General features: G+C 40.7%; 1 protein-coding gene across 6 annotated transcripts in view; it reads right to left on the reverse strand.

Moving 5' to 3' along the window:
- The window catches only part of LOC115316094 (ATPase WRNIP1), a 36,990-nt gene that overhangs the window by 3,732 nt on the left and 19,968 nt on the right, over positions 1-13,290 (reverse strand). For all 6 annotated transcript variants that reach the window (XM_042287109.1, XM_040206680.3, XM_040206681.2 and 3 more), the window contains exons 6-7: positions 7,662-7,817; positions 5,787-5,866 (exon numbers count right to left, since the gene is read on the reverse strand). In XM_042287109.1, the coding sequence (XP_042143043.1) occupies positions 5,787-5,866; positions 7,662-7,817 (236 nt within the window). The remainder of the gene's footprint in view (positions 1-5,786; positions 5,867-7,661; positions 7,818-13,290) is intronic.

Genomic DNA, 13,290 nt, shown 5'->3' on the forward strand with positions numbered 1-13,290 from the left:
AGGCGGGTACTCCGTTTGCGGCCAGTTTCTCCGATGTAACACTTGTCACAGTCCTGACAGTTCACTTTGTATACAATACCACTTTGAGATTCAGGAGGGGTTGGATCTTTTGGCTTCGAAATGAGGTCACGTAATTTTATATGGGGTTTGAAAGTTGTTCGTATACCTAGTGGCAGGAGGGACAGGCGAATAGATTCTGAGACGCCTTTTACATAAGGGATAGTCACCACGCCTGCTTTGTAATTATTAGTCGCTTTTGTTCTTCCCTGCTGCATCTGTTTATGTGTGTTTTCAATAAAACCTTGTGAATACCCGCGCTTCAAAAGGGATCCGATAACAGTCTGAACTTCCGATGCTCGTAAATCTGAATTTGAAGGGAAATGTTCTGATCGGCTAATTAGAGTTTTTACAACAGCTCGCTTATGTTCCACAGGGTGGTGAGAATTGAAACTCAAAAAATTACCGGTATCACAAGGTTTACGATACACGGTGGTTTCAATCTGACCGGTGTCACTTCGGCAAACAGTTACGTCCAGAAAAGGTAACGTGCTATTTTGTTAAACTTTTCGCGTGAACTGAATGGAAGGTTCAGTGCTGTTTAGGGTTGCATGGAAGTTATCGACGTGATCTTCATTTAAAATAACGAAAGTGTCATTTACGTAACGTCGGTAGAATTTGACAGGGCATGCTTTTACTTCTAACGCGGTTTGCTCTATGTGTTCCATTACCAGATTAGCCAAGGTCACAGATACCGGACTACCCATTGGGCAACCCTCAATCTGACGATAGAATTGTCCACGGAAGGTGAAATGCGACTGATTTAGACAAAAACGCAAAAGAATAATAATATCCTCAACTGTAAGAGATGTCCGTGACGAAAGTGTGGAATCATTACGCAGGCGTGTTTCGGCAACTTCCACTGCAAGAGTGGTCGGAACATCAGTGAACAAAGATGTGACATCAAATGAGACCATTACATCTCCCTTGTCCAGAACATGACCTCGAATTAGGTCAACAAATTCTCGAGAGTTTATAACTGTAAAGTTGTTATTCCCTGTTATGGGAGAAAGCAGCTCTACTAGATACTTAGATAGGTTGTACGTGGGGGAACCAACAAACGACACAATCGGTCGTAGAGGAAAATCGGGTTTGTGAATTTGGGGGAGGCCGTAAAGTTTTGGAGTACAACCATCCGAAGAAGAAAGGCGGCGGTAAATTGTGTCATTTAAGCGGTTCTTCTTTTTTAGATCACGTAGATGGTCAACCAGAGCCCTTTCAGATTTTTTAGTCGGATCCTGTGCTAACTTTACAAAATGCGCAGTGTCCTGGAGGATGGCATCCATTTTTTGAAAATAAGCCTCTTTGTCAATGACAACAGTGCCCTTTCCTTTATCTGCAGAAAGTACAAGGATTGATTGGTCGGATTTAAGGTCCCGTAGTGCCGCTTGTTCGTGCTATTTAGATTCGACGGGGTGGTTTTTGCGTTATTTAAAGTAGACATTATACGGCTGCGTGCTAGGTTAATCCCTGAGCTATCATGGAGATGACGCAGCTTCTCTTCTATTTCCACGATAATGCCTCATTTGGGGACAACACGCGGAGCCAAAGCGAAATCTAGTCCTTTTGACAGAAGGCTTACATGACCGTCCGAGAGATGTTTAGACAACAGATTATAGACGGAAGTCGAAGTTGGTCTGGTGGAAGGCTTGGGTATAAGTTGTGATAATTTCTTGTCGTGGATGTTCGTGAGCTTGATTTTCTCCAAGTCTTCAGCTTGCTTACGCGCGCCAAAAACGTGGTGCATGTCTTCGGGTTGAAGAATCCGCTGCAGGAATTTCTCAGCTGCAGCGAGACGGTGCCGACAGTCGTTGATCCTCTGCTTGTTGTCCAAGATCCGGGCCTTTAGGCAGTTTCGGCTGAATTCTTGCGCCAGTTTTCTGCCGTAGTGGGTGTCAACACGAGGCCGGCAACGAAGAGCTAGAGCCTAGAGGCATCACATTGTGATTCAGGCACTCACGATTGAAGTGTTGATGACATTCCAAGCGTATAATCTTGGTTGCTTGGTTGAGGTACTCTCTCAGGTGTCCCAGGGTAGCAATGCCGTACACAGTACGAACCAAATGAAGCACATTTTGTGTCTTTATCGTGTACGAGTAGTCGAGTAATGAGAAATAAATTATGAAACAAATAAGGTTTTCACTTCTCTTCAATTTCAGCGTGCTGTATAAAAAAAAATTTTTTTTTTTTTTTTTTTTTGTTGAGTCACATTTTGTTTACATTCTTCTTTTAGCCAGAATACATTGCGTTAGAGGTATATGCACTGGTTTTGAGTTTTAAGCCTCCAAATATGCTGAAAAAGAGCAAATGCCGATGGTGGGTTTATGGGTTAAATTGACGATTGTCGTGTGTGGCGTTTTTGCATCACTCTCAATCTCAAAGTATTCAAAACAGAGCTTCTATATCTTTTTATTGTGATATATATGCAAGTAGGTAAAACAACATTATAACTACTATTTATTATACGTCACTCCAATTTTTGTAAAAATCCCCAAACATGCCTCTGCGAACAACTGTGACCTAAACTGCGGATTTGTTCTTGAGTCGACTAGTATGTTTATACTTCGTTTCACCTTATGTTGTATCGCAGCGAAGGCCGGAAGCGCGAGCTCATAGCGTTGGCAGCTGCTCTTAATTCACAAGCTTGTGCCGCCGAGATACGCCCCAGAGCAAGGAGCTCGCGCTTGTAGCCTTTCTTGCGGTACATCATAAAGTCAAACAGAGTATAGTATCGCTTTTAAAATAATACCAGGTGTAGAACCTTTCATTGCCTTCCAAATTAAGCAAAGTTTGCGTTTTTATCATGTACGGGTACTGAGAAATAAATTATGAAACAGAGAGGTTTACACTTCTTGTTCAATTTCAACATGCTGTACAAAAAAACAAAATTTTTTTTTTTTTTGTCGCGTTCTTTTTATACTTTTCTTTTCGCCAGCATACTTACCGTTAGAGGTATATGCACTAGTTTTGAGTTTCAAGCCTCTAAATATGCTAAAAAGGAGCAAATGCCAATGGTGGGTTTATGGGTTCTACCAAAGGTGCATACTTTCCGGTGTTTATCCATGAGAAAAATCGGCAGATGTTTATCGGTGTTTATTTACTTCACCAATACCAGTGCTTTTCGGTGAATTCGCTCGTCCACACTAAAAACGGTTATTATCGGGGGAAAAATTGCGAATGTAAACTACCACTGGAAATTAAAAACAGTCCAAATTTTATTTAAATAGTTTACACAATCTCTTTCACACTCGATTATTGTAGTATATGCAAGCACACATTCCTAGGCTCGTGTCCGTCAATGACGCTCGCTCCTTCCTGTTGACAACGCACAATTTCGAGAATGCCCGCTCGACATTTGCGCTAGACACGGGAAGCCCCAAAATGTCCAACGATGCTTGGGACAGTACTGGCCAGCTTTGACAGGCCTCCAGTGGCGTAACTAGGTATGACGGCGCTCATGGCAAAAGAAATTTCACGCCCCTCATGATGATAGCGATAATGACATCATCATTATCATCATTATATTATTATTATGGGTGGACTCGGCTAGGCGCCCCCTCCCAAGTGGCGCCCGGGGCACTTGCACCCCCCTGCCACCCCCCCTAGTTACGCCACTGCTGGCCTCTCAGGCCGCTGATGGTGATCTTCAAGCTCGGCGGCCCAGGGGGACGGCTGACCTCGGAGAACAGTGAAACAAAGTTACTGTCCTCCAAGAGTCCAAGAACATGTAGGTCACAAAAGAAAGACAGGCAAAGTGCATGATTCCTGGTAAGATAATGTGTTTGACGGAAGTTTGTGCACAACTTTTTCATTGAAAAGAACACAACATTGTTAGAAAAAAAAATAATTTAGAAACCATTTTTTTTTTTAAGATTTTTATTTTTGTCATAGGCGAATGTTTATTGATGTTTTTCGGTTAAAACTGTAAATTGTACAGGACTTTTTCGATGAAAAAAACCAGCGCTTGCTCAAAAATATGAAAGAACTGGTGTTTTTCGGTTTTAACCGATTTTGTATTTTCAACCTCGGCGGATGTTTATCAGTGTTTTTCGGTTAAAACCAGAAAGTATACTTATGAGCTATAGCTGTATATTTTATTCTTTATTATAAGAGATGTCGTTAGGCGTATATTAACAAGTTTGCAATTCCAAACGTCTAAACACTCTATAAAATCGCAACTGCCGAAAGCGAGTTTTCAGACAATTTCCGCCGTTGCTATGATTGGAGAGGCCTCAAGCCTCTCCAATCATGGCACCCTATGTGCTACATATTCTATACTATGCTAGAAATGTCAAAGTATAATATTGTAAAAGATTAGAGTAAAATACACTTCCTATTAAAAGCCTAGGTTTTTAAATACAAAATTTTATATTTTTAATGCGAAATTCATATTGATAACACAACAGAATATAATTTTTATTTATTTTTGCCACTCTTTATTTTTAAGTTTTATTTTACTCTGCAAACAACTGGTGCATTAAAAAAAAAAATTAAAAATGATTTTTTTTATATACAGCTGCTGAAACTGAACAAAAAGTGAAAACCTTCCGTTTCATTATTTATTTCTCAGTACTTGTACATGATAAAGACACAAACTCTGCTTAATTTGGAAGGCAATGAAAGGTTTTACACGTGGTATTATTTTAAAAGCAATACTAAACATAGTAGACTCGAAAAAAAATTCACAGTTTAGGTCACAGTTGTTTGCGGAAGCATGTTCGGGGATTTTTACAAAGATTGGAGCGACGAACAAAAAGTAGAAGTTATAATGTTGTTTTCCCTACTTGCATATATATCACACTAAAAACATATAGACGCTCTCTTTTGAATACTTTGAGATTGAAAGTGATTCAAAAACGCCACAGACGACAATCAACAAAACCTCGTCGTTCTCTTCCGCTTCTTTGAGAGTTTTTTTTTTCTCAGAAACTAAAGATGTCAGGACATTAAAATAAAAAGGATTGTTCTTCTTGGAACATGCGCTAACTAACATAAAAGTTTGAAGGGAAATAAACAATATGACTGCACCTCGTTGCCTGAATCCAAATGAAACCGCCCATATATATATACATATAATATTAAAATTTCCCAATTTTGGGAATTCTTCAAGTTAAGCGCCCATTTCCAGATCAACCCAGTATTCTGTGAAAGTGGGATGGGCGCTCCCCTAGTATTTTACGGTATATATATATAAAATTAGGTGGACTGCCTGCCAAAGGTATTTCTTAAGAAACTCAGAAACAGCTTTTGAGACCAGTGAGGCTTCTGACAAAATCATGAGGTAGAGGACACACCAGCTACAGAAGGTTTCAATGCCTTTTTTTCGTTATTTTTACCGAGATTATTTGAGCCTATAAAAACAAGTGATTACTAATTTCACCATCCACCCAAATATGGTTGCGAGAACGCCAGTGACGTTGGTCAATCTGCCCTACGATTTGGGTTGCACTATCAACGTCGTCTGTGGCACAGACATGTGGGTCGGCACTATCACTGCCGGCTTCGCTTGCAGAGCTGGCGGAGGGGAAAGGGATCGACATTACCGTCTCGCCTCTTTTCTAGTAACCGCCGTGGCCGCCAACTTTGGCCCCAGGGCTAAAAGAAGCCTGATGCAAGCTCCCTTTTTTTAGAAAGGTTTTGGAGTGACCAAATAAAAAGATATCTTGCAGATGGAATAAAAGCCAAGAGGATACCAAAATGACCTTGCTCGAAAAGAGGCCACCGCTTACTTTAGCTTCAGGCATTCCAACCTTTGAAACGGCCTCAAAAGTCGAAACAGCCAACACCAACGCCTGAAAGTCAGCAAGGCCTGCAATGAAATGAAAATATTGACTGAGAACTTGACAAGCCAGTTTGTCGCAATAATCTTTTCTTTGTCAAAGAAAAAATACCTAAAAGGAAAGATTGATTTATTACCCCCCTGCCCCCCTCCTCCCTCCCACTCCGCATTTCTGTGGGTGACCAAAAGAAAACACATTGGCTAAAAATGGGGAATGGCCAAGGAAAGGCATGTGGCTAACAGCAAACTTCAAAGACTGTCCTCTTCCGAGTCTAGTGCACGACATGGAGCAAGAAGAAAAAAGGGCATCCCTCCCAGGTAGACACCACATGCGTACCGTAATGTCCCGAGAGATGCCCCACCCCCCAAAGATAACCCACCCCCTATTTTTGGCTTGATTTGCTACTTTTTTTAAACACCAAAACAGGGATGGGCAAAATACATGCAAATATGTATTGAAATACAAATACAAAATACTTTGTCAAAAATGTATTTAATTACAAATCTAATTACATTTCCAAAAAAACATTTAAGTACAAGATACAAATACAACCAAATGTATTTGGTCTCCTCCAAATACTTTTCCAAATACATTCCTCAAAATTTGCGCCAGCGACTTCAGGGCACCTGCAACGGATTTCTTGGTATCTCATTTTAATTTTGCATCGCACACTCGGGAGTTAGTGTGCGAGGCTCTAGTAACGTAATAGAAATATAATCACAAAAAAAATGTAATCAGCTTGGGCATAATAGGTGAAAAAAGTACAGAGCTTCAAGCAGCTTTTTTTGTCGAACACATTTTGGTATAGACCAACAAAGAACCGAGACAACCAAGACGCGCAGCACTAGCTAGAGAATTTTTTATTGTTATAACTCGCACCAGTTGCGAAAACCTGGACAACCCGCGCATTTAGAATGTTCCAGACAAAAATATGGATGGAAATCAGGCTGGAAAGCATCACAAGTTGTCGCAGGCACTACTTATTTAGCCAGTCTGCCTGTGAACGTCGATTTCGTCACTATTCTTGCCCTGGACTAGCGCCGTAATCACAAAGTCACTAAACGCTTGCGCTTGATTGAGAGCCACTGCATTCGGTGCAGAACGTAGTTCGCTTCCTGCTCTGGACAGTGACAATAAATTTGAGGGGTGTATTTTCGCCCACAAAATTGTATTTAATTACAATTGTATTTAAAATACCCATGTTTTAGTATTTAAATACACACGTCAAATACATTACCCAATTTGTAATTAAATACAAATGCCAAATACAGAAAGTATTTGAAATACGTATTTCAAATACTTGTATTTGAAATACTGCCCATCCCTGCACCAAAAGATAGCCCACTCCTAGAAATCATAGTGTTCCGATCAATCAAGAGCTCGGCGTAAATGCAACTAGTTAGCTATGGCGGGATACAAGTGAACATTTCTGGCTGGGAAGTACAGTCATCTTTGCTTTATTGCCCCTCACCATGATAACAAGTTTTGCAGGGACACATAATATAAAAATAGCATTTTTTCAATCTTTTCTCGATTGCAGGCCGAAAGTTAGCCCACTCCTTTATTTCATCCAATTTGCTCTCGATTTTAGGTGGGCTATCTCTCAGGGTATGATCTATCTGTCACATGTCGAGGAGCTAAAATGATCATCCATGGTGCCTGATCATATCTAACACCTTGTCACAGGTGTTCATCACTGGTTTAATAAGAATAAAAATGTGAGCTCAAAATGCAAAGTGGTCTATCATTCTTGGAATGAGCTGTCTTCAGAGCACATTCAGCAGTAGTAAAAGGAAAAGGAAACGCAGAAGCAACTATACGTACCAATGTCTTCACTGGCAAATATGACTAGGCGCCGAGCGATGAACCGCGGATCCTCTCCGCCCGTCAGCATGCACGCCAGGTAGTAAAGGGCTGCATTTTGGTCACTCCCTCGCATTGACTTGATGAATGCCGAAATTGTATTGTAGTGCTGGTCCCCTAGCAAGAATGGAACATCTCATAAGGAGGTTTCATAGGATGGCACACTGCATGTCAGCAGCATTGACTTGAACAAGGCTCACATGCATTTGGTTAAATAGCCACTTCTGTCTCGTATTGGTGGCTCTACTACACTCTTTATCTAACCAATTTTATTTATTTTTTTTTTTTTTTAAGTAGCACGACGCATGAATGCTTTGGAGCAGATATGAAAGCGGATGACTACAGGTTTAGTAGCACAGGGGCAACTAATGCCATAGTGTGCCAAACACAAGTTTTTCAAGAAGCCCTAATGGTATCTGAAAAGTCGATAAAAGTTATAGCTGGTGTAAATAGCAAACTTTTTTTTAAAAGTTACAAGAAATATGCTGGAATGATACCAGAGGTTGGTCACCAAGTAAAAAGTATGGATGGAATAGAAGGTGATCTCTAAAAAGTTCTGGGAAAGAGGATCAGCACTGAGCATCTAGACATCTGCAGTGCCATAAAATATTCAGGAGAGCCAGCACTTTTCAGCAGTTCTCACAGTTTCATGTCTTCACCACAGAGCAAGCACATATGGTAGAAGCTCTTCAATGAAACCCCAAGGAATGGGAAAAAATTGCTTTGCTTTTCTGACGAGACAAGACAGCCATTTTGAAACAACTTCCACTTGTGCAAAAGACCTCTTCGAGAGAATCTGCCATGAAATCTCCTCTTAAAACCAATTGTTTTGTAGCCATCGTTCCAGAAAAAGTTCCACAACAGACAGTGTGGTTTATAGGCAGTCAAAGAGAGCTAGCCAAGCAAGGAGATCAGGGTTTAAATCCGCCCCTTCCCCAAGCTGAAAATCAGGCTTCAGCTCACTGAATGTTAGGAGCAAAGTGTCGAACCAAAATTTTAATCGGTTCAGGTTCGGGTTCACGTGTTTCGGTTCAGTTCCAGGGAGCAAAAACAATGATTCAAACCAGTTCAAACCGGTTCGAACCGCTAAATTGAGAATATATTTCCCGCATTCTTTTGTAATAGGCACTATTTCCGCCGCGAAACGAGTAACTATATAGATTCTTTTAATGTTCATCCACTTTTATTTTCAGGTACCAAAAATAAGAAATTGCGTCATTTAATTTCGATGCAACAGTAAAACAAAATCTAGATTAACATACAAAACGTCGTATTTATACAACTCAACATCCATTTGTTTACCTCAGTCCTATATAGTATTTTACCTCAGTTAAAAGGTTGTCACGAAGTGGGATAGGTCACCTAAAATACCTGTGATTGGTACAACTTTGAGTCACAGTATTAAAAAGTGGAATCACAGTTGTGCTCCTGAACTAAGGAATTAATTGCAGCGCATAAAATGATGAAATGGGCACTTCGTCGCCATACATGTCGTGAAATATAGTTTACGAAATATGTTTTACAATATATATATATATATAGACTCAGCTGAGCTAAAAGCAATACTATTTTCAAGATGTCCCAGAAGTTTCAGGACAAGCTCTTTCAGTCTACCTTTCATAGAAGCACTGAGTGGCAATCACAATGCTTGTTTTCCTAACCAACATTGTTTACACTAAGCATTGTGATGCAGGTGAAGAGTCGTGCAGAAAGGAGTGATCAAAATATTTCAGTCTAATCTTTATGCACCTTTTTACTCAGATCAAATCTGGCCTAAACTAGCGCATACCCAAGTAAACATTTTCTTATACGGGATAAACTGGCATAGCCCGACTGCTCAGGTTTGTTCTTGACAAGATGCTGGTCAATTCAATTTGCAAACAAGCAGCACCCTTGCTAATTGATGATTTTTTGTTAAACAGAACAAAGTAGTATTTCGACATGGCAGCTACTTAATTGGTCACTTTCCGACGGTCTGCATGCGTAATCGTCATAGTTCCACCATGCGTCACTGCATACTTTTTTTTTGTCCAACCCAAAGACGCATAAAATTGCTGTTCATAACATAAAGGAGGCAATAATAGACTTACATGTGTGTCAAGAACACATACCGTAATTATATAAATCGGCTTCAAAATCAGAAGTCTGTTTATGGTACTCCCAAATCACTTACACACGTGCCTATCGATGATAAAAAAACACCGCAAAAAAATTGCAGAGCCTCTTTCAGATAATTTGGGGAGCATTTCCTTTTGATGTATAGTATCTTTAAAGTGATCGGCCTTTTGTTTATGTTGTCAAAATTTCCAAATAAAAAAGAAGCATCGCTTTGCACCTTTATTTATGTTGTCAAACCTTCAATCAATAATTAAATATATTCTATTATCATCAATAAATTTGACTGTATGAAGTTCACATAACCGCTTGAGACTGACGTGGGAGGACGATACTCGAAACTATGTCAGCTGTTCAGCCGATCTGCAAAAACATGCTTTTTGTTCACTGTTTGCAGTGTGAAACATCATTTTGCGAAGTATGTATGCCAAAAAGGATTTTGTGCTCACATGATAGATCTCAAGGCAAATACACAAAACGTGCAGATAGAGAGAGATAATAAATGGGTACTCTTTAAAAAACACGATTCTGATGCCTTAGTGCAAAAAAATACATTTGTAATCATATTTCTAATTTCACATAAATAGTGTGAAGGAGAGACGAAGATTTTATAAATCGAAAGTCAATCATGTCTGAACATCAACTTGCACAGATTCAAAACTTCACGAAATTCCGCCTGGGGAGGCTAATGTTATGTTTGGTTTTACGTGCACTTGTTTTAGGCCCTCACTTTACAACTCTATGCATCATAAGTCATGCACTCCAACATTTTATTAGGCTACCGTATACCATTTCACCAGAAAACTGAACTGTTTAATATAATTTGCATGTGATGTCATTGCACTATATGCTGGTAGTCACTGCGATTGATTCTTGCCTAGAAAATAAAATCCAGTGGTGCAAAATGCACGCTGCAGAAGGTTTGCACTCAGTGCAAGCCATGTATTTCAGAGACACAAATTATTAATGTGAAAGCATTAATTAACTGTCCTATGGATCAGCTTTGAAACAGCGCCAAATGGCACCTTAAATCCTTCCTCCAAGTGAAGCCAGCTCCCAGCTATGAAACCACGCGAAAAGCCTAGCCAAACGGCACCTAGTTTCCCCGATCCCAAAGGAGAGGAGTAAAGCTGATGGATTTCGGCTTCGGTCCCAATGGCTGGTGCGCGTCGACGAGGCTCCAATTGGACGCTGCGTGTCAGTTTCTACGACCGCCACCCCATGGCGCTGCGTGTCCGTCGCGCGCAGGTAACAACAAACATACAAGGTCAGAGCCGCGAGGAGAGGGTGGACTCTGCCGTCGACGCAAATACGCTGCAGACAAAATAAGGGAGTGGAAGAATGACGTGCATGCTTTCGCATTCACAACTCATCAGAAGTGCTTAGGTGTACCTCGAGCCTTTTCTTGCTTGGTGCAGCGTCGGGACGAACGGGGATCGAGCGTCTGGCGCAACGAAAACGCAGCTTTCTGGCAAGTGTTTTTGCAAACAAATTAGTTTCTGGGGTCATGCTTTCTAGTCTGTGCCAAAGATGTAGGGCAGAGGAACTTTTACAACACGATATGTTTTTAAAAGTACCCCCCACCCCCCCCCCCCCTTTTTTTTTGTTGCTCCTTCAGACAATACTTTTTATTCCTGAGGAACTCCTCCTTCATTTGGCGATGTTAATTCGACAATTCTGTTTGTGTCACTTGTTAAGAGTAATCTTCTATTGCTTTTATTTTACACCAAAAGACTGAAGTTTAAACAAAATACAGAGGTGGTCGAAGCTTAGGGAAGAACTGGAGAATGACACTCCTGTGAGAATTAGAGCGGCTGCCAACGTTTGGCTGTCCACTATAGATCTCCCTTTTCAGGCATCCCTCCCGTACACACTGGTAGTTCTATGTAACATTGAATTAATAAGTCCCATTTAGTCTTTTGAATGCTTCTATCCTCGGGGACAACTTTCTGAGGCAGTACAGCAACAACAAAAAAACATTTGGGTGCCTCAATGATGTGTACACGTAAAATGGGTTTTGCAACAAATTTTGTACTTTAAGTTTCAGTAAATACTGGTAAGAACTAATTCCTGACGGTAACTTGCAAAACTGTCTATTAGTTTCCCTCCCCACGCAATGGTAAATGCAGAAAAAATAAAGGAAAGAAACAGCTTTCCCCTGCACAACTTGCAATTAGAACAAGCGGCCACGTGATCCGACGCTAATTATATACCGTCAGTGTTCATCATAATCATGCAATGGGGTTGGCAAAGCATAAAGCATGGGGTGAGCTTCAGACATTGTTAGAGTTAGGCTATTCTTATCTTTGATTGAACATGAGCCATTAGCCAAATGTTTGGCGATGCTGATTGTCATCAACCCAAACACTCGACTCGGGTCATGACAATCGAGTATGTCACGGTTTTATGTGACTCGCGATGCGAAGTCATTATGTCATGTGACGTCAGGGTGTCAACAACACTAGTGAATCCAGCGACGTTCTCAATTTAAATCGACTTGATGCAGTAAGTCACGTTACTATGTCACGTGACATACTGCGCATTAGTGCATGTCACATCACGTCACGTGGCATCACGAGTCACGTGACATCATGGGGCCATGTGACATGACATTACTTGACAGCATGTCTTGACACCATGACATCACATGACCATGTGACAAATGATTAATCATAGTGCCAATACAAAAGCGCCAATAAAAACCACAATTTCACACACATAGCAATTCTGCATACGAGATATGATCAACACATAGATGTTTAGAGCTCTCCCAAGTTTAGCATGAAACATTCTTTGGCTAGTTGCGCCGGATTTTGTGAGGCCGTGTTCCGTGAAGCCGTGGCTTGTAACGTCACACGACTTCGGTTGCCTCGCTAGATTTAGCGGAAAAATTGACGTCACGTGACCTCAACACCAGTTCAGTTTCCCTGCTAAATTTAGCATGAAAAATGATGTCACATGACTCCATGTCACGTGACCTATACATAAATTCAGTTTCCCAGCTAAATTTAGAGGAAAAAATGAAGTCACGTGACATGATCCTATACTCAAATTCAGTTTCCCCGTTAGATTTAGCGGGAAAATTGATGTCACATGACCTAAACAAATTCAGTTCACCCGCTAAAATTTAGCGGGAAAATTGACACGTGACCAACCGCAACTTGTCATTCCCCATACGCTGTAAACATACGCCAATCCGATGGAGAAAGTCAATGGGGTGAAGAGTGGGTGGAGTCAGCAAGGTGGGGAGGAGTGGAGACACCTGGAGGCACAGCTCGAGAAGAAATGCCTGGAAGTTACTAGCGCTAAACCAAGAATGTTTATGATATTAACAAAAAACGAGAAAAAAAAAAAGACCTTGAACCATTTTGAACTGGTTACCGGCATATTTCTTTTCCAGTTCAGTTCGAAAATGGTGGCAAAAATTTCAGTTCGGTTCAGTTCCGGTTCAGCTAAAAATAATGGTTCCGCTCTG

This window comes from Ixodes scapularis, unplaced genomic scaffold, assembly GCF_016920785.2.
Source record: "Ixodes scapularis isolate PalLabHiFi unplaced genomic scaffold, ASM1692078v2 PGA_scaffold9__187_contigs__length_104089568, whole genome shotgun sequence".
Taxonomy (NCBI): domain Eukaryota; kingdom Metazoa; phylum Arthropoda; class Arachnida; order Ixodida; family Ixodidae; genus Ixodes; species Ixodes scapularis.